This window comes from Terrapene carolina, unplaced genomic scaffold (assembly GCF_002925995.2).
Source record: "Terrapene carolina triunguis isolate 2854851 unplaced genomic scaffold, T_m_triunguis-2.0 Scaffold236, whole genome shotgun sequence".
NCBI classification, from domain to species: domain Eukaryota; kingdom Metazoa; phylum Chordata; order Testudines; family Emydidae; genus Terrapene; species Terrapene triunguis.
In genome coordinates, this window is record NW_020664587.1 from 8965142 (window position 1) to 8985967 (window position 20826).

General features: G+C 46.9%; 1 protein-coding gene across 1 annotated transcript; it reads right to left on the reverse strand.

Moving 5' to 3' along the window:
* Positions 1-606: 606 nt before the first annotated feature.
* Positions 607-19254, reverse strand: NUDC (nuclear distribution C, dynein complex regulator). The gene is made up of 9 exons (XM_024203332.3): positions 19131-19254; positions 15636-15713; positions 7464-7667; positions 6784-6870; positions 6262-6375; positions 5572-5766; positions 4445-4528; positions 3455-3573; positions 607-1822 (listed from the first exon to the last, which is right to left on the reverse strand). Exons 1-9 carry the CDS (start codon positions 19227-19229, stop codon positions 1771-1773), a joined length of 1032 nt encoding a protein of 343 aa, XP_024059100.1. The 5' UTR covers positions 19230-19254; the 3' UTR covers positions 607-1770.
* Positions 19255-20826: the final 1572 nt, after the last annotated feature.

Genomic DNA, 20826 nt, shown 5'->3' on the forward strand with positions numbered 1-20826 from the left:
TTCAGTTAGTGGCAAGTCAGAGGTGGCTTCCCAGCCTTAGGCAAGCTGATCCCAGATCAGCAGTGCAGCAGCCTCTTCTTCCAGCAGACCCCACCTCCTTATTGCTTTCAAATGTTTCATTCTGGGGAGCCTCAGGCAGGGCGCTGCATCTCACAGTTGGTCCAGGCACAGTTTGAGACTCCCTGGCCTAAACCCTCATCAGGCCAGCCCCTAGTATTCTCCATTTCCACCTTCTACTGCTTTCAGACCAGGTGCTGCCCCATTATCAACCCACACAATTACACATGCACGTCACTCTATTTCCTTTATTTTACAAGTGCAGCTTTAACAATGATATGAACATGCAGAAAACAAGTTACTCGAGTCAGCAGCACCCTAGAGAGGAGAGAATGCAGGGGATGCTTGTTGACCAATCAACAGATGGAAGAGAGGAGGCCTCTTGGCAAACACTAACTTGAAATAGGTGGAGAGATCAAACCTCCAGCAAGAGCTGTCACTGCCCAGAGGGCTCTCTCCTGCCTACCATCCACCCCTCCCTTTGCAACAGCTGGAGAGCCTCAGTGCTGCTCATTCACAGGATAGCAGAATTTCAACACCCACACACCCACCCACCCCACTTTAGTGGCCTCTCCCCTGAAGTCTGTAGCCATCCACTTGTCCCATTTTCACCAAGCCCAACAACAGCACTGAGCCAATCCCACGCAGTGGGCAAATCAGCCACTGACCCCTCCTCGCTCCCCAGGCACGATTCAGCTCTAGCGCCTCCCCCAAGTTAGAAAGGCCACAAAGCCCCTTCCCAGCTCATTTGAGCAGCAGTGTGGTGACTAGTGGAGCAATGTCCTCCGATAACTGAAATAGATTTGTACCAGTGTGGACTGGGAGGAGTAAAATCCTTCTCTGTTGTAGATAAAATGGTGTTTAATTGGCACATTAGCCTCTAATCCAAAGACCAAGGGTGAAGGCAGGCCTTATTGGGGAGCGCCCCCTACGGCAAACAGAGGAAGGCTAGGAAAGCGTTACAAAACAAGCCAACTGTTCCTACAGGAGAGCAGAGCAGTCATGCAGGAAGAGTTAAGGGACTTACCCACTGTGAACAGTGCTGTATTACTGAAGGTAGGACCAATACCCCAAATGCCACAGCTGATCCACCCTCTGGGTCAATTTGCCTAATAAACACAGGGGCATGGGTCCTAGCCAGGGTGCTGTGTCCTGTAAGAGTTTTACAGGTGCAGCTTGCTTTGGAGCAGGTACATCGGGGAGGGAGGGTCAGGGGGAGACAGAAGATGGAATTTTGCTCATAAAGGCTCCAACTGCTCAGTTTCAAAGCAGGAGTTGGGAGGACAGCTCCACTCCTGTCACAACTAGACTGGTTCTTAACCAAGGACTGGGGTTAGGGGGTCCTCAAGAGGCAAGTGACAGTCCCAGGAGATGTTCAAACATTGCTTTAGCCTGACTTGCGTAGCCTTTTTTGCTTTACTCCCTCCTCTCTGCCAAGCAAGGTCCTCACGGTCTATATCAATGTGAGCCAGCTGGCTACATGTCTGGCAGGTGCTACTGCTGCAAACTGATACAAGGACCTTGCATTGTGCTGGACTGGCAACAGCGGGGATGCCAGTCATGAAGCTGCTTCCATGGCAAGTTCACTTGGGGATGACAGGAGTGTTTACTCGCCCAAGGTCAGGAGATGACCCTTCCCTCCCCCCGACCCATGCACATCCTGCCCCATTCCATGGCCTGTCTGAAGGGAGTAGAGGGGGAAAAAAGAGGGGCTCAGTTGAATTTAGCCTTTGAAAAGTCCATTTCTGGATGCTGCTCCATGAACCTGCAAGAAAGAAAGGTGCACAAGTGAACGAGCTAGGCAGGCTGCATGCTACTTAATGCTATTCTGCAACATTTTACACACACACAGTAGAGAGCTTGACATTTCCTAGGCACTGTTCAATCTATCCTCACAACAGCTCCTGTATAGTGGGGACGCATTAATCCCCTCTTCTACATAGGAAGGGGATAGCAATGCCCTCTCTGCTGTCACTTTCACTTGCTACCATGATGGCTGCTGCGCTCCCCTTCCCCAGGCCTGCAGGTCTCACATTAGCCATGTTGATTTGCAGAGCTTCCCGTGCAAGGAACCCTGGACACCACCTCACTCCTTCCTGCTCCTGTTAATAATATCAGTAACGTTACCCAGTCATCAAGGCCAACAGGCGTAAACGAGCAACGGTTATTAATGGGACACACCCTTGGGAACTGTTACCTTCAAGCCAGACACGTAGCAGCTGCGATGTTGATAATCGGGGTGAGGGGATTCTGATCTAAATTTAGACATATTACTTAGTCAGACATATTACTGGGGTTGTCGGAGATGTCTCCGCTACTGTGGTAGTGAGAACAGTAGCAAGAGAAGGATGGCACAGAAACCCAGCTCCAGTAAGCTGTATGTCAGCAGAGAGGACTTTGTTGGCAGAGAGAAGGAATCTAACTGGGCCAGACAGTCTAAACTTCATGCCCATTCTCCACCAGTCAAAGAACACTGGGACTAAGCTTATGGAGAACATTCAACAAGTGATCTTGTGTACAAGAGATCCTGTCTACACTGCTCAGGGAAGCAAGGGCAAGCCCAGATTCTTCCTAAGGGGTGAGGGGAGACAGTCTCAGTTTAGGGTCTGATGTACGTTTTGGAACGACAAGTCATCTCACTAGAAGCGCACAGCACATAAACCTGATGGACCTTTAGCTTGAACAAGCCCCTATGGTGCTGATCAAAAAAACATCAGTCAAGTCTGCATCTGTGCGGAAAAACCAAGGAAGGGGAGATGGTAGCAGGAGAAACTGTCCTGCTACACTAATCCTTGTTTCACCCCAGGGAAAAGAGGCAGTTTTGCATTTACAAGGGGAAGCTGCATGACCCACAGTTACCCTTCCTCTCATCCCCAGCAGATGTGGGCACTGACCCCACATGGCCTTGGCAGGAAAGTTACTCACAGGAACTCCAAGGTGCAGTTACGCCAAACAGAGCTATAAAGATATAAACGTGCTATTGGCTTGGAGACAGCTGTCTAATGTAGGATGTGTGGGGGAGGAAAAGTTATCTGGGCTACTAGGTTGAGAGAGATTAATGAGCTTTTACATGATCTCAGTGGCTCCATAGAGATAATACCTCCAGCCCAGACACCACCTGCTGTGTCTTACTCCCTGCACTTGAAGCTAGCCCTAGAGCGGGGCTGTACAACACAGCACAATTCAGTATGTTCCCATCCCAACGCTGAGGGTCAATGTCTAAAACATTTCAACTGAATTCTGCAAGTGAATGCAGACAGGCTCCAAGGCCAAACCCGTCTCAGGCGCCGTCAGTCACTCTTCCCCCTCCTATTACTCCATGACATATGGCTGACACACAAAATTGCTCAAGGGAGGTGGGGAAGAAAGTACCCATGGATGAATTCTCTCTACGCACTTTTTCAGTATATCCTGCTTCTTCTGTTCATCAGACGTGGGGAGCCCCATGGATTTCTGACGTTGATCATACATCATTTTCTCCACCATGCTGCGAGTTTCACTGTCCAGGTCTGACAACTAAAACCCAAGGAGATTCTGTTATAGATGGAGGAACAAGCCACAGGCCCCATGGCCTACATACAGAACCTCTGCTTACAGTGAACTAAGACAGAGTAAAATTTCAGTGCACCATAGCATGCAAGCTACAGACCTACTTATATAGCAACTGACCTGTAAATCCAACTGCACTCACTGCAATAAGGTTTTGCTGGATTCAGATTGCATGGTAGGGTAGCTTTCAAGTAGCCAACACAATCTCATGCTTTTGAATGATTTAACTTGCTAGATCACCTCTTTCTAGTTATGCCAGCCATACCCCCAGTCAGGGAATACACTCACAAAGTCTCTCACAAATATTCCGTTACAGTCATACTCTGATCCAAAAACTGTTCCATGAGAAGGCTCCTCATGTTTCTTTGAACAGGCTCCCTACACCCCTCTCCAGGTGAACACTCACTGGATTCTATAGGAGTAAACGTCTCTGGAGTAACATTGAACGCATGGTATATGAAGTCAGGGGAAGGGGTTTTCCTTATTCAGAGCAGAGGTTTCTTCTCAGACTAATGCAACACTGTCACCATGGGCAGTGACAAATTTACACCTTGTTTTCCCTGGACACAAGAAATTCTGCAGTCCCACTTCTAATTCAGACCAGGTCTCTCATGGGGCAGTGTGAAGAGTTGCCTGCCACGCTTCTTATAGTTCCATAGATCAATATTTCTCCCAAGTCTTCATCCCCTTTGGATTCTGTGTCCTTTGGCCCCATTTACTTTGCTTGCAGAGTGAATACATGGTAGAGGCCAAAAGGTTTAAGACGGCTGTGATCAACTTGTGATCAAGTTCACAGCCCCTCTTCACTATGGCTAATGGGGTGACAAACAGATATTACCTTTGAGTTCTCTGGGTTAATTTTCTTGGTGTTGATTTCTGGGTCCGTGGGGACTAGCTTGCTCCACCATTCCATCTTGTTAATCTAAGGAGGAGAGGCAGCAGTAAAGAACACTTCGCAAACAGCAGGTTCTCTGGAAATGCTCATATGGGATATTTAGGGGGGGTTACTTTTTTGTTACAAAGAAACAGTCGCTGGAATCAAACCCAGCTTGTGTAGCCCTTAACTGACAATGCCCATCAGAAGATAAAACCTGGATATAAAAGGCAGATTTCCCATTCTCAGCCACCTCAGTTTAATCCCAAATGGCAGGAATTACCCCTGGCAGGAACAAGCTGCAAGGAGACAGCGTCCAGAATGGGCAAACCCATGTTCCTATTATTAAATCAACTCCAACTGAAATGGCATAAAAGGAACAGTGCCACACTGAAACCTGCCAGCACATGACACCAGCTGTGCCCAGATGTTCACATACCGCAGGTGAAAGACAGACCAGCCCTTCACTCCGATAATGCACTCCACTTTAAAAGAAAAGCTGACTCCATTCTCAAAGAGTGAGTGACCAATCCAGGAGCATGGATCAATTAAAAGTTACAGCTGAAAATCTGGTCAGACTCTGGTCCTCAAAAATCTGATGTGCCTAAGTGGAGTAGTATATAGGCTCAAGAAATACTGTACCAAAGAACAGGAGTGAAAATACAACCTTAACTCTCAAGGTTCCTGGCTCTGCGGGATGTATAACAGACATGAGCCTGAATGCTATCACTGATTCACCCTGCTGTACCTTGTACAGGATGTGAGAGAAAGTTCCAGACCAGAGCCGTTCTTTTTAGGTGACAAAACTGAGGCCTGGTCTACGCTAGGAAATTAGGTCAGTATAACTATGTCACAGTAAAAAATCCACACCCTGAGCAACACGATTAAACTAACCTAACCCGTGTAGACAATGCTAGATCCATGGGAGAATTCTCCTGTTGACCTAGCTACCTCCTCTCGGGGAGGTGGAGTACCCACTGCTGCACCATTTTAAGTGTAGACAAGCCATGAAGAACTGTCCCAGATTGAGGTGTCAAAATACTGTGTAGATGGATCACTGGTCTGACCCAGTATGGCGTTTATAGTCTTACCTTCTCCAGGTGCACGGTGACTATTTTACCATCCTCAATCAGCCAGGAGCTCTCCTCCACCTTCACTTCATTGTATAGGTCTCCTTCAATCACTGGGGGGTGACCCTTCAGCCCCACTTTCAGGTGCCGTCTCTGAATGTCCACCACCACATCCTTCCCCTTCAGCCGGAAGTTCACCTTGAATGGTATGGCCAGCTGGACAGGAGAGAGAGAGAGAGGAGGGATCAGAGAGCTCTCTCACTTCCCCTTGTGTTACTGCTCCAAGACTCTCTACCTTGAGTTCATCTGAGCTACAAGGTATATGCCAGTGCAGGACATGCTCTTTGTGCATTAAATATATGGATTCTGTGGGGGCTGAAGCAGAAATCTGGCAAGATGATGCCTGACAGCTCTCAAGTGGGTCACACAGGATGAGCAAAATATGAGTGCGGTCTCACTTCAACAAGGTCAAGATTGAGGCAGGATGACAAAAGGGCCTCAAAGCATCTTACCTGCCAAGCTCTCTCCCATTATTGGTGTGCTACAGCTAAACACTGTTAACTGTTATCTTCTTGGACAACCAGAATACAAAGCATATCATTGAGCTAGCTGACCTTGTTACTGATCAACAGCTGCACAGTTCATAGCAGTGCCTGCCCTCAAGTTTCAAGGCTAGAAATCCTCGCATCCCCAGTCAAAGGCAGCACTTACATCCAGTTCAGAAAGGGTCTGTGTCCACCTATAGTTGGGAAGATCAGCCCCATTCCCAGAGTTTGGTTTAAGTTTTCCTTTATCCTTCTCATCTTCTTCCTCGTCATCTGTCTCCTAAACAAACAATTTAAGCATCAGTAAAGAGGTTTTCAAGCCTGCATATACATTTCACTAGTAAGAATGGCTCTTTAAATTCATATGGGATCTTCCAGTTAATTATGTGTTTGATGGCCAAGGCACTCCACGTAGATCCAGTCCAGAATTAGAAGGCAGAGATTTCCCTTTCAAAGCATCATATTTTTAAAAAATTAGGGAATGTCTTTGAGAATCTGTTGCATTCTCCAAATGGGCAGGGAGTACAGATGGCAGAAGCACTGAAGACCTCCAGTGCACGCTCTCACAGAGGACACTCCACACCGTTCAGATGGCACACTCCCCCACATACTGAGAGGCCACCTCCATGTTGTTCAGATGCACACTTCCCCCTCCCCAGATCTGAGGAAGACTCTGGGAACACATTACCTGTTTACTGGGCTCTGGAGATTCCGTTTGATTCTCACAGGGTTTCACTGAGACATCTTTGGGCTCATCTTGTTTTTGCTCTTTTTTCTGTTAAAAACCCAAACATCCCAGACTGATTATCTGATGTCTGTGAAACTCTGACAAATGAAATGTACTAATACAGCACTAGGTGGCCCCATTTCCTTCTTTAGATAAAGCTGCAGGCCTGTGCATGACTCAGAACTACAGGAAACTTGGGGGGGGGGGGGAAGGGGGGAAATTTCCAGCTCTACTGCACCATGTAACAGGAAAGCCCCACTGTCCAAGAGGCAGACTGGCATGGCATCAGCCCGCCTCTGCTCCTTTCCCCAGTGTAACTGCAGAGAGAGTTACTCAGAGACCGTGCCAGAGCGCTCTGTTGCAATAAGAGCGCTTGCTGAGGGCACTGGGGCAAAGTAACTTGTAAGAGAACCAAGGAGAAGGAAGATTGGGCAGGCTTAGATTAACTTGGAAATGCAACAGCTGCTCCAGTCTGGTATTCTGGATATTTGAACAAGCACCAAGCTTCTAACTGAATTATACCAGTCACTACTGATTGGGTTGCACACAAGCCAACCAAGAAGGCTGGCTCTAGCCCCATACAGTCTCCCTTTAAAAGGCACATAGTGCGCACACAAATGCTCACCATACTGAGCTCTCACCTGGTCAATTTCCTGTTGCAACCTTTCCGCCTCTTCCTCTGTAAGCTCCTTGATCCTTGGCTCATTATCTTCCTGCTTCTTTTCTTTAGCGAGTTTGGCAGCTCGCTCTGTCTTTTCACGCCGTTCTGCCTCTTGCCGGGCCTTTTTCTCCTTCCGCTCTTTCTGAGCCAGCTTGTTGTGGTGGTTGAACGTCTCTGTGATTAACTGAAAGAAAGGAGCCCAATGATGGATGAGTTTTAAGAATTCACCACGAACCTGGGTGGCAGCAGCTGAAGGGAGACTCCACCTCCCTCATAAGTCTACTGCAGAGCACACATGTTCCTCAAAAGCACTGACCTAGGGATATTTCCCTCTCTTTTCATCCCATGATTTGAGGTGGTGTCTGACAGGATATCTGGGAAAGTTCAGAATACTTTCCAAGTCCCTGCGCATAGAAGAAAAGTACTCCTTGAGCCGGATTCTCCATTGCCCTGTACCTTGTGTAGTGTAAAATCCTACCATTTGATTTGGCAGTGTTTAACAGCTACTTTGCAGAGGCAAAAGTGCAATGGAGATTCAGGACCCTAGTTTGTATACCCAGCTCTGTGCCAAGGATTTGTAGTCTCACCTTAAACGATTCATGTAGTCTCTGTGCCTTACTCATCTGTAAAGTGAGAATACCGACCAGGAGGCTCTGATAACTAGTGTTTGTCAGTGCTTTGAGATCCCCCCGTGGAAGAAGTTATAGGTGTATAATATGTTATAACTGGATCCGGATGCTTTCCAGGTGGAGTACACAGAAGGCCTTTCCCATCTGAAGTGTCCCCGTATACTAGATGGATAATTATCCAATTTAATATTTAGATAGTAAGCTATTTAGGGTGGAGACCTTGCATTCATACTATTCTTTGTAAACACCTTGCATTGTTGGCAGAATAGGGAAAAAGAAATAACAATGAATACTTAAAAACCTAAAAGCATCAATTTTTACCTGAAAGCTACAGTTTGTCGGAGAGAGCTTTGAAAACCAAATTATATCGCTTGGGAACAAGTTACCATATAACCCTGCTCCAGGAGCACTCAAGAAAGGCAGAATATCGAGGTCTGTGATGTAAATGGCTGCACTGCTTGGCGGGAGAGTTGAGTAAACAGGCAGGAAGCCAGAGGAATAACCCAGCTGTTGATAATGCCAGAGGTACTGTGCGAGGCAGCACGTAGTGAAAACACAGTTCTGCTATGGAAGACACACTAGCTCTTCAGACAGGAAAGAGAACATCTGGGGAGAATGTGATGCAAGGCAGGTGGGAGCAATGCTGGGTACCCCTGGCAACCGTCACAGACAGGAATCAAAGGGAGGAAGAGATTCCTTATATCAAAGGGTACGAGTTTAACCAGAGGAAGTCCCAAGGATGTGATCGGCACTTATCAGGGTGAACTGGCCCAAAGCAGCTCAGAGATTCTGGACCTCAGCTAATTATACAACTGACTGCAAACCAGTACAGGGGGAGAAGGATACAATTATTATTAAATCTTTATGTACACAGCAGAAGTGCAGTACTCTGTTCCCTCTAAGCAGCCCGGCCACCCAGGAGTGAATCACGCACTTGATTAGCTGAGCCAGAGCAGCATGTGCTCAGGTGCCCCTCCCCCCGCTGCTCTGCAGCCACGTTGCTCTTGCCCTCTACCTTGGAGCCTCTGGCCAGCTGCTCCTGGTACCCTCCTGTTTGCTGTGGGGGGCAGAGAGGGTGCTTATATCAGGGTGTCCCCCTTCCCCTGCCTCCCCTTGCCCATGTACCCCATCTCCACGGGGGGGGGGGGGCAGCACAGGGCTCAGGAGCAGGAGAGCTGCTGTGGTCTGAATGAGCCTTCTGGTGAGTGAGTGCCTTAAAGAGACAATGCATGGTCTCTTGACTTCCCCAGCAGCCAGCTTGCACACACTGACTCTGTGTCTCACACACACAGTCTCTGACACATTCATCTCCCAACACATACTTGTGTTGTTGGTGGTCTTCCTGCAATGCACATATATTCTCTGTAATTTTATTCTTTCAAAGTGCTGTTATTTTTTGTTTCTGGACTGGTCTGCGCATTTCATAATTTTATTTCTCTCTTATGCTTAAAATGTAATTCTTTGAGTAGTGAGCTCTAAAATGCCTAACCTGTCCTGGCTGGAGTAATTATCCCTATGGTAATTTTTTCATTAGGTTTTTTGTTTCTACTAGTGACGCAGATCTGCACATTACCTCAATAGTGGTGCACATAGCAAAATTCATTTCGCACATGGATGGAAAAAATTAGAGGGAACACTGGCCTGCAGTACCTTCTTTGATATGATATTCAAAACACACCCCCTCTGTTGCATACATAGAAGTGGAATTGAGTCTCCAAAAAGCCAAAAGAGTGCTACTACTAAAATACCATTCTAATTCATTTTGGGGAGGGGAAGTGAAAAGGAGGCAGATGTGTCACAGGGTAACACTGGCACTTTAAAAGGGAAGAGGCCAGTGCACCTGCAAGTGGTCAGTTGACCCCAAATTAGGCTTAAGAGAGGGCATCTGGGCACTAGAGGGCAGGAGATCGTGAGAATCAGAACAGGTGAATGGTGGCTGAACCTCAGAGAGACAGACAGGAAGCAGCAAGGAAGAGGTTACAGGAGTTGCTTGGAAGAGAGCTGAATTCAGATAAGAGCTAGAACAGAACTGCTGGTGAGAACTCACTGAAGTGGGGGATCCTAGATGAGTGGAAGGCGTGGGCAGTGGCTCCTAGGAAAAAGGGGATGATACAGCTTGGTCAGAGGAAGCCTAAGCCTAGAAGAAAGAGGGTTGATGCAGGAATTTGATCCCCTGCCAAGGGGAAGGACTTACAGGTAGGAAGGCCTGGAGGAACACTGCAGGAGGGAGAGCTCTTGGGGCAAAGACCTGAGTGAAGGGCTGCAAGAAGACTGGTTACCCACAGGCAGGAAAAAGGGATTCTAGATTGGTGTAAAAAGAATTTGGAACAGAGTGCTGCTAGTGATGTGGCAGAGCTAAACCTGAAGAGGGGAATAGGGGAAAAAAAAAACACACTATCTTCATACATTTACTGTGGAAACTGCAGAATGGTTTTATTATAAGGTTTTTGGGGAATTACTGCACTGGTGTATACCAATTATGCCCAGGGGCAACTATGTATCAGAGACAGACTATTGTTCCCTTCATGTGTGGATAAAAAGGGGAAACTGAGGCTGGGAGAACCTGACAGGCCACAGCCTGTTGCAGGGGTGCTGCTCGAGGTGAAGCTGCCTTATGAAAAAGGTTTTCTCCAGGATCTTTCTCCATCCACAAAAGAGGAATCAACATTATGGTTTCCCTGCCTCTACAGCTAGTCAAATTCCAAGCTCTGATCCCAAAGAGCTGTGTGAAAGAGGCTCAGTGTTCTTTCCCAAATGGAGGTGGGAGAAGCATGCTATTTCTGTCCACCGTATGCCTAACCCATATCTCAGGAGAGTCAGGGATTGAGATCAGGGCACTGACGCATGCCCGGCAGCAAGTGGCAGGGTGTTATGAAACCATTTGACTGTGAAATTGGCTCTGTTTCAAGTGTCTTTGCTGTTGGAAGACCCTTAAAGTTGCTTCAGCATTCGAATAGCCATGAACAGAAGCACAAAATCTGTATTTGCATGTAGTATAGTTTACTGTCTGTATAGTGACTTGTCAAAGACTTGCCCTTACTGAGGAATGAATCCCTAGTGAGGATTGATTTAGTTGGGGATTGGTCCTGCTTTGAGCAGGGGGTTGGACTAGATGACATCCTGAGGTCCCTTCCAACCCTGATATTCTATGATGATTTTAAAAACAAACCCTCAGTTAGTCAAGCACAAGAAAGTCCTTAAAAAAAAAAAAAAGGGGGGGGGGGGGGAGCATGTATTCTCACCTCCCATGTCAGCATAATTCCCCTTACCCCGCCACCACAAAAGCTTCACCTTGGTGATGAGACCACACACAATAGTAACTAGTAATAGTAATAGTCGTGCTAGTAACAATAACAGGGCTCAGATGTTCTTAGACGTACTAGCAGATGAATTCCTTCATCAAGTAGTAAGTGAACCAACGAGGGGGGATGCCATTTTAGATTTAGTGCTGGTGAGTAGTGAGGACCTCGTTGAAGAAATGGTTGTAGGGGACAACCTTGGCTCGAGTGACCATGAGCTAATTCGGTTTAAACTTAATGGAAGGATTAACAGAAATGATACTGTAACTAAGGTTTACAATTTCAAAAAGGCCAACTTTAATAAATTAAGGCAACTACTTAGGGAAGTGGATTGGGCTAACATACTTAGGGATCTAAAGGCAGATGACGCCTGGGATTATTTCAAGCAGAAGTTGCATGAGATGTCTGAGGCCTGTATCCCAAGAAAGGGAAAACGATTAGTGGGCAGGACATTTAGACCTAGCTGGATGAGCGGGAGTCTCAAAGGGGCGATTAAGAAAAAACAGAAAGCGTACAGAAAATGGAAGAAGGGAGGGATCAGCAAGGAAACCTACCTTAGTGAGTTTAGAGCATGTAGGGATGCGGTGAGAAAGGCCAAAAGCCGTGTAGAGTTGGACCTTGCGAGGGGAATTAAATCCAATAGTAAGAGGTTTTATAGCCATATAAATAGGAAGAAAACAAAGAAAGAGGAAGTGGGACCGCTGAAGAATGTGGATGGAGTGGAAATTAACAGTAATCTAGGCATGGCACAATATCTAAATGAATATTTTGCTTCGGTCTTTAATAAGGCTAATGAAGGGTTTAGGAATAGAGGGAGTAGGACAGAGGGGAATAGAGGAGGGGGGATAGACATTACAGTATCAGAGGTGGAAGCCAAACTTGACCAGCTAAACGGGACTAAATCGGGCGGACCGGATGATCTTCATCCTAGAATACTGAAGGAACTGGCGCGAGAAATTGCGAGCCCCTTGGCGACAATTTTTAATGAATCTGTAAACTCGGGGGTGGTACCGTTGGACTGGAGAATAGCTAATGTGGTTCCTATTTTCAAGAAGGGGAAAAAAAGTGACCCGGGTAACTACAGGCCTGTTAGTTTAACTTCTGTAGTATGTAAGGTCTTGGAAAAAATTTTGAAGGAGAAAGTAGTTAAGGGCCTTGAGGTGAATGGCAATGGGGACAAATTACAACATGGGTTTACGAAAGGCAGGTCGTGCCAAACCAACCTGATCTCCTTCTTTGAGAAAGTAACAGACCTTCTAGATAAAGGAAATGCGGTGGATCTAATATACCTCGATTTTAGTAAAGCGTTTGATACGGTTCCGCATGAGGAATTATTGGTTAAATTGGATAAGATGGGGATCGATAGGAAAATCCAGAGGTGGATAAGGAACTGGTTAAGGGGGAGACTGCAGAGGGTAGTACTGAAAGGTGAACTGTCAGATTGGAGGGAGGTCACCAGTGGGGTTCCTCAAGGTTCGGTTCTGGGTCCGATTTTATTTAATCTATTCGTTACTGACCTCGGAACCAAATGTAGGAGTGGGCTGATAAAGTTTGCGGATGACACAAAGTTGGGAGGCATTGCCAACTCGGAGAAGGATCGGGATATTCTGCAGGGAGACTTGGATGACCTTGTAAATTGGAGTATTAGTAATAGGATGAGATTTAATAGTGAGAAGTGTAAGGTGATGCATTTAGGGATGACTAATAAGAATTTTAGTTATAAGCTAGGGACGCATAGGTTAGAAGTGACTGAGGAGGAGAAGGACCTCGGAGTCCTGGTTGATCGCAGGATGACTATGAGTCGGCAATGCGACGTGGCTGCGAAAAAAGCTAATGCGATCTTGGGATGCATAAGGCGAGGTATTTCTAGTAGGGACAGGGAGGTGCTGCTTCCGTTATACAAGGCGCTGGTGAGACCTCACTTGGAGTACTGTGTGCAGTTCTGGTCTCCTATGTTTAAAAGGGATGAACTGAAACTGGAACGGGTACAGAGAAGGGCAACTAGGATGATCCGAGGAATGGAAAACCTTTCCTATGAAAGGAGACTCGAGGAGCTTGGTTTGTTTAGCCTAACCAAAAGAAGGCTGAGGGGGGATATGATTGCTCTCTTCAAATATATCAAAGGGATAAATACCAGGGAGGGGGAGGAATTATTTCAGCTCAGTGCTAATGTGGACACGAGAACGAATGGATATAAACTGGCCGTGGGGAAATTTAGGCTTGAAATTAGACGAAGGTTTCTAACCGTCAGAGGGGTGAAATTTTGGAACAGCCTTCCGAGGGAAACGGTGGGGGCGAAAGACCTCTCTGGCTTCAAGATTAGGCTAGATAAGTTTATGGAGGGAATGGTTTGATGGGATTACGTGATTCTAATCAATTAGGCAATAACGGACATCGCTGGTAAAATGAGGGTCTGGCTAGAGATTCTTGCCTGTATGCTCGGGGTTCTGCTGATCGCCATATTTGGGGTCGGGAAGGAATTTTCCTCCAGGGTGGATTGGCAGTGGCCCTGGAGGTTTTTCGCCTTCCTCCGCAGCATAGGGCAGGGGTCGCAAGCTGGAAGATTCACTGCAACTTGAAGTCTTTAGATCACGATCTGGAGACTTCAACAGCAGAGTTAAGGGAAAGTGGGGGGGTCAGCTTTTGTGGCCTGCATCATGCAGGAGGTCAGACTAGATGACCATATTGGTCCCTTCTGACCTTAAAGTCTATGAGTCTATGAGTCTATGAGACAAGACATTTCAGTCCCAAAGGAAACTTCAGCATAAGGATGGGTAGTGGGAGAATGGGATAGAGCAGTCTGGCTTCTTCAAACCTTTGTTGGGGGGCACTATGTCGTGAAAGGCAGAGGAAGTCCTGTTTTGTATGCAATGTCTTTCAGAGGATCACAAAGCACTTGACAAGAGAATTAAGTCTTATCTTTCTCTTACAGGTGGGGAAACTAAGGTACGGCTGCTAAGTGATTTGACTTGCTATGTAACTTTCGACAGTACAGCATAGAAGCCAGGAGTCTTAACTTTTAGTTCCCAACTCTAGCCACTACAGGTGTCAGTCATTTGAAAATCTATTCAGAGTGCTAATCACATTTTCTTTCTATAACTATATGCCCATCCCTTTGCGATCTTGAAGATTTCTAGTCCCTCTCTCCCCAGACTGAGGGGGAAAGAGGAGTTAATCTTTTGCATCATTTTCATCCTAAAGTTTCTTTTTCCATTTCACAGATTAGGCAGCATGTATACATTATGCAGCATTGACAAAGCCATATGGCAGTGGTTCCTAAACTCTGGCCTGCAGATCAGCAGTGGTTGGTAGAGCACTTAATGGTGGCACACAGAGAATTTGTTCCTCATCTCCACTTGCTAAACTGCATTAAAGCATCGACAAATCTATTTAATAATTTCCCAATACTGATTTTTTTTTCCCCATGCAAGAATTGCTGTAGTTGCCTGCCACAGATGTTATCCAGTAGCCAGTAGGAGGGGATGTGGTCTGTATGGAAATTAATGTTTCCATGAGATGCTACTAAAACATAGTCCACACTGTGAAGAAGTTTAGAACTCCTGCTATGTAGCTAACTACAGAAGCCATTCAGAAAATTTGGGTACTTCATATTTGAGCACTTAGGTCTATTGTGAGATTAAATATGAAATGCAGTACTCTGCAGTAGGGTCAGGAATGCCAGCCTGCTGGAATCTGAAGGGTCCAATTCTCCCACACCCACATAGCAACCACCAGCCTCACACCAACACTGTCGTACCCTGCAGCTCAGAGACAAAGTGGCAATTGCATATGCTGTGAGACGGACTTTGTGCTTTTTCTGAAATGAACAAACAAGGTAACCTGGGGTTATCAATCCTGCGGTGTCTGTCACAGTTAAATCAGTATGTCTGGCAGGCTTGCTTTCCAAACAAGCCTTTGGCCAGAGCATAGGCAAAAAAAACAACCACCTTTCACCACTGATGCCACTTGCACAAGCAAACATGCTCAGCTGTGGATGGGGCAGTTTATTATTACCTTGTTTCCTTAATATGTTTCAGCAGTTTCATAAAAAGTCAGGCCCATAGAGCAGTGAAAAAGAATCAGATGGCAACAGGAGAGCACACTGAGGCGCAGTAACTGGAGAATATGGAGAACTCAGTCTCCACAGAAATGAGTGTTTCCAGATAGGGCATAGCTTGCTCTAAGTATGTCAGAAATCAATCATGAACACATGAGGTGAGTTACCTTCTCTGCTACTCCCTCTTCTCCTCCTATGAAGAAATCAGTTTTACGTCTGAGGAAACTGAAGAATGTGTTCACAAGCTGAAAGACAAAAGACGGGCAGTTTCAGGAGACTTGAAATAAAGATTTCAACCTACCCAAGAAAAAACAAACAAAGTAACTTTGTTCTTGGCCTGCCAGGACATCAAACTGCCGCCAGATCAACAGGCGACGCTAGTTCCCATCAGTACTTCTCGCCTCAGCAAGGAGAGATTTTTTGATGTTCTGTACTGTAATCCCCAGCCAAGTCTACCTGGAGATCTGTTTAAAGCATGACATCAAACTCCTGTACCTATTTCTCAGATAAACAACAACTAGCGTATTCTGCAAAGATACGCCTTCTGGGTTCTCTACCTTTGAGATCTTCATGAGATTATACAATGGGCGAGGACTGAAAAATTCCTTTTGAAGTCACCTTCCCTCAGAACCACCATGACTACTATTGTTACAGTGGTGGCTTCTAGAATTATAACCTTAAAACTATCTGGTGTGAGGATTGGTTTGTTTTTTGTTTTTAATAATAACTCTCATAAGCTTAGGTCTCTTTGCTCGTGTAAAAACCCAGTAATTTTTTTTCACACACCCCCCCCCCCCCCAAATCATTCCTCAGCTCTGAGCAACGTTGTAGTAGCCATAGGAGACCTTATGTGATCAAGTCTTATTTATTTTTACAAGAGAGACTACAGCACACTTACTTAAATATGAAGAATTATAAACTGCAGCTACACTTGTAAGAAGTAAAGCACACATGACTCAGTATCCTGGACTTCACTAAATAAATGAAGAAAATTAATCTGTAAAATTCTGTAATTCACAGTGGCCAACAATGCAAACTAGGGGCTTAACGTCTACTATGCTGGTTTAATAAAGCCAGGCTGGTGCACAGCTGCAATAAAAGTCTGTAGGTCTTGAAATACAGTTGTTACAATCCCTTATCACTTTTTCCTAATCTTAGTAGTATCACAGTGAGCAAATTTTTAATCAACAGTCTGGTGAATGACAGAACTATTTGAGCAAGTATCCTCATTTCCAGGCCATACACCAAGCAAAGTTCTCCCTGTCCAAGGAAAAGATAAGTGGACTCAATAGAAGCAGAGACAAATAGCTGCTCTAATATGGCACAGCTAAAGGATAGCATTGCATAATGGTCCGGATGCAAAAAGAAGGAATTGCTTCTGTAGGGCCCTACTAAATTCATGGCCATGAAAAATGCATCATGGACTGTGAAATCTGGCCTCCCCCCACGAAATTTGGTCTGTTGTGTGCTTTTACCCTATACTATACAGATTTCACACGGGAGATTAGCTTCCTCACATTGGGGGTCCTGATCCAAAAGGGAATTGCAAAGGGGGGGTAGCAAGGTTATTTGGGGAGGGGGGGTGTCACAGAATTGCCACCCTTACTTCTGCGCTGCCTTCAGATCTGGGCGGATGGAGAGAGGTGGCTGTTAGCTCAGCTCTGAAAGATGCACACTCCCAGCAGCAGTGCAGAAGTAAGGGTGGCAATACCATGCCATCCACCCTTACTTCTGTGCTGCTGCCTTCAAAGCTGGGCAGCCGGAGAGTGGCGGCTGCTGACTGAGGGCCCTGTTCTGCAGGCAGCAGCGCAGAAGTAAGGGTGACTATACCATCCTTACTTCTGTGTTGCTGCTGGCGGTGGCTCTGCCTTCAAAGCTAGGCTCCCAGCCAGTAGCCACCACTCTCCAGCTGCCCAGAAGGGTAGTAGTACCCCCCTCCACTACAATAACCTTGCAACCCCCCAACTCCTTTATGGGCGAGGACCCCTAAAATTACAACACTGATTTAAATAGCTGAAATCATGAAATTTACTATTTTAAAAATCCTATGAATGTGAAATTAACCAAAATGGACCATGAATTTGGTAGGGCCATAGACATCTCACACATGAGAAGACTAGACTATATAGGTATGTTTCAGCATGGCCATTTCTACAAGAAATTTAAAATTCCCGTGAGATGGGAGAGGAAAGGAAAATTGTGCTCACTGAGACTAAATCCTTGCCACACCTCAGGTGAAAGCTATGCTATGTCAGTAGGGAGTGCTGTTGCTACTACAGTTTCCCTGACTGATGTGGGCCTGAAAGCCATGGTAAACTAACCATCCTATTTATCTTCCTAGGTCATTTGAAATACCATGTAACAGTCATCACAACATTTTGGGATGATTGTCAGTAAATAAATCTCTGTCGACAGTGGCCAAAGAAACTGCTCATGTTTAAACAATTTTGTTTGTATCAGGGTTGCAACACTCGAAGCTGGGACTGGATGTCAGGGGATAGATTACTTGATAAATTGCCTTGTTCTATTCACTCCATCTGAAGTACCTGGCACCAGTCACTGTTGGAAAATAGGATACTGGGCTAGATGAACCATAGGTCTGACTCAATATGGTTGTTCTTAGGGTCACAGCTCACCAGGGATAGGGCTCAATGACATGAGTGACAAACAAGGAACCTGCCATACAGCTACTAATAAATGTAATGTAGCTGCGTTGGTCCCAAGATATTAGTGAGACAAAGTGGGAGAGGTAATATCTTTTACTGAACTTGGAGAATCATTTCCAGACCCGAAGAAGAGGTCTGTGTGGCTCCAGAGCTTGTTTCTCTCACTAACAGAAGCTGGCCCAATAAGAGAGATTCCCTCACCCACCTTGTCTCTCTAATATAGCTACTCAGTCAACTTACTTTTATATATTACATCCTTTGCTTATATTTTGTCTATTGAAATTGTAACATGAGTGTGGATTTTGTCTTCTTGGCTGTCTATGAAAGCCATGTGTGTCAATGGCACCATATTAATAATAAATACAAGAGACATACATTCAAGTCAATGTCTTCCAGCCATTACCACAGGCACCCTATTTCCTGAGGACCAACAGAGGACTCTAGTGGAAGCAAGACCAACGTGGGTGGAGGCTGCTGGCAAACATCCTATCTCATAGAGCTGGAAGGGACCCTGTAGGGTCATCGAGTCCAGCCCCCTGCCTTCACTAGCAGGACCAAATACTGATTTTGCCCCAGATCCCTAAGTGGCCCCCTCAAGGATTGAACTCACAACCCTGGGTTTAGCAGGCCAATGCTCAAACCACTGAGCTATGCCCCCCCATCAACATGGCAACCTCTGGGTCACCAACAGCAGCATTCAGCGCTTCGGAAACGGCCAGGACACAAGCACCAGACCGACCCCTTCCTCTTTATGGAGAATCACCGTTTCCCTGCCGAAGGAGCCAAGCCCGTGGGCTGGAGGGGAACAGGCACCTCAGATCCAGGGGAGAGACCACGTGGTTTAACGCAGCCGCCGGCGCACGTGCGCAGGAGCTGGGGGGGGGGGAATCACAGCCCTGAAGCCCCGCCCCCGTTCCCATTTCACGCGGGCCCGGAACAGAGTCAGGGGCTCGGGGGGGAGGGGCGGCCTGACGAGCGCGTCCGTCCGGGCGTTACCTCGCGCACGCCGCCCTGGTGCTGCTGGGCCATGGCCAACAGCATCCCGTCGAAGCGCTCCTCCTGCTCCGCCGCGTCCGCCGCGCTCGGCCCCATCATTATCCCGCTCCCGCTGCTGCCTCAGCCCCTCACCCCGGAACCGGAATCCTCGCCGCTAAACCCGCCAGCCAATCCTCGCGCCCAATCCCCCCCCGACCGCTAGTTGATTGGCTGTCGCCGCGGCCAATCAACGGAGAAGAGGCGGGAGCCCCGGCCCAGGTTCGGCGCCTGGCGTTGGTTGCTATGGTTACTGACAACGTCCGGGGCCTTCCAGAAAAATCTGCGCAAGGGCCGCGTGGTCCCCAGAGGGAGGGGTCAAAGGTCAGGGGCTATAGGGGCATGATGGGAGTAAAGGGTCCTAGTTTTGGGGTGGGAGCCCTGGGGTGTCCGGGGAGCGGGGGCGGCTCCTGTATTAGGGTCAAAGGGAGAGTCATGGTGCCAGATGCCTGTGATGGGGTCAAAGGGGGGGAGTCATGTGCCTTGGTGTCCAAAAGGGAAGGGTTATGGGAATCTATGTTCCTGGCAGTGGGAGGGAGTCATGGGGGTTGGGAGGGGGGGATCCTGTCTACCCTGGGAGGGCGGTGGGGGGAGAGCACCACACTTCCTGCTCATTCCACTTGGGTAGTGATTGGAGGAGCTCGTTTCCTTTTTCTCTCCTCGCACGCCAGGCGGCCTCGATGTCTGGGTTGCAAACGCTGTGAGGGAATGTTTAAACCAGGGCTTCTCAGACTCCTTCAAAGAGTAGGTCAGCCTCACGCGTGGAACCAAGGGCATCCAAACAAAACCAAGGAAGACGGCTCTCTGTTGCTTGAGGGCAGGCAGATTGCTGATGACAAGCTTGCGCGCTGACGGAAGGAAGGAACGTGTTCCCGTCTCTAATCACAATGAAAAACATCAGGAGCAGCAAACACAGGTCCCAGCTGATGCACCCGCTTCAATGGTCAAACAGGCTGCTGTAGAGAAATGAAGATATCGCTATAGTCACAAGAGGAAATGGCTCCTAACCCTTGCCATGCTGCTATGAGTAGCCCTGACCAATTTCATGACTGAGGCTGGAAAGATGGATCATTCTCTTAAGCAGCACCCGATGTGTCACACTTTATATGGACCAGTTTCTCTCTGTTTTCACCCTTTCTGGGTTGCTCTGCTTGTTGCTAAGGAGCCAACACAATTTTGTGATTAAACAGCTTGGGTCTTTTTGACCAGTGTGAATTTATCAATTTCCCCTTTTCTTGTGTGCTGGAATGGGAAGGCAAAATATGGGCTCTTTTTAGATCTGTGCAAAACAGTGGGGTGGAACAAGAGATAAATGCCAGGTCAGTTTGTTCTGAGTGCAATACATCTGATCAAAACAAAGCACCTCGTTTTCACTCTGCTCTGCTTCAGAGAGATCTCCGTGCTTTCCGACGTTAGTGGTACAAAGAGGCTATCTTGAGGAGATGTTTGTTTAATGGTCTAAGCATCAGTTTTGGGATTCCTTGGAACTGCAGGTACTAAGAATTAGGCTCCATTCAGCCCTTTCTTCAGAAGAAGAAGTTAAATGTATTTCCATGCAGTTTCCTGCACGTGGGTTTTTCAGACAAGATCTTCAAAATCCAGTGGGCTGATTTTCAGAGGTGCTCCCCTTGACTTCACTGAGTGCTCAGCCCCTCTGAAA

Excerpts from the sequence above, each read along its gene's own strand:
- NUDC (XM_024203332.3), bottom strand. The coding sequence starts at position 19,229 with ATGATGGGGCCGAGCGCGGCGGACGCGGCGGAGCAGGAGGAGCGCTTC. Across the intron at positions 7,668-15,635 it reads AAGAGGGAGTAGCAGAGAAG|TTAATCACAGAGACGTTCAA; the intron begins GTAACTCACCTC and ends CCTTTCTTTCAG. Across the intron at positions 5,767-6,261 it reads AGACCCTTTCTGAACTGGAT|CTGGCCATACCATTCAAGGT; the intron begins GTAAGTGCTGCC and ends TCTCCTGTCCAG.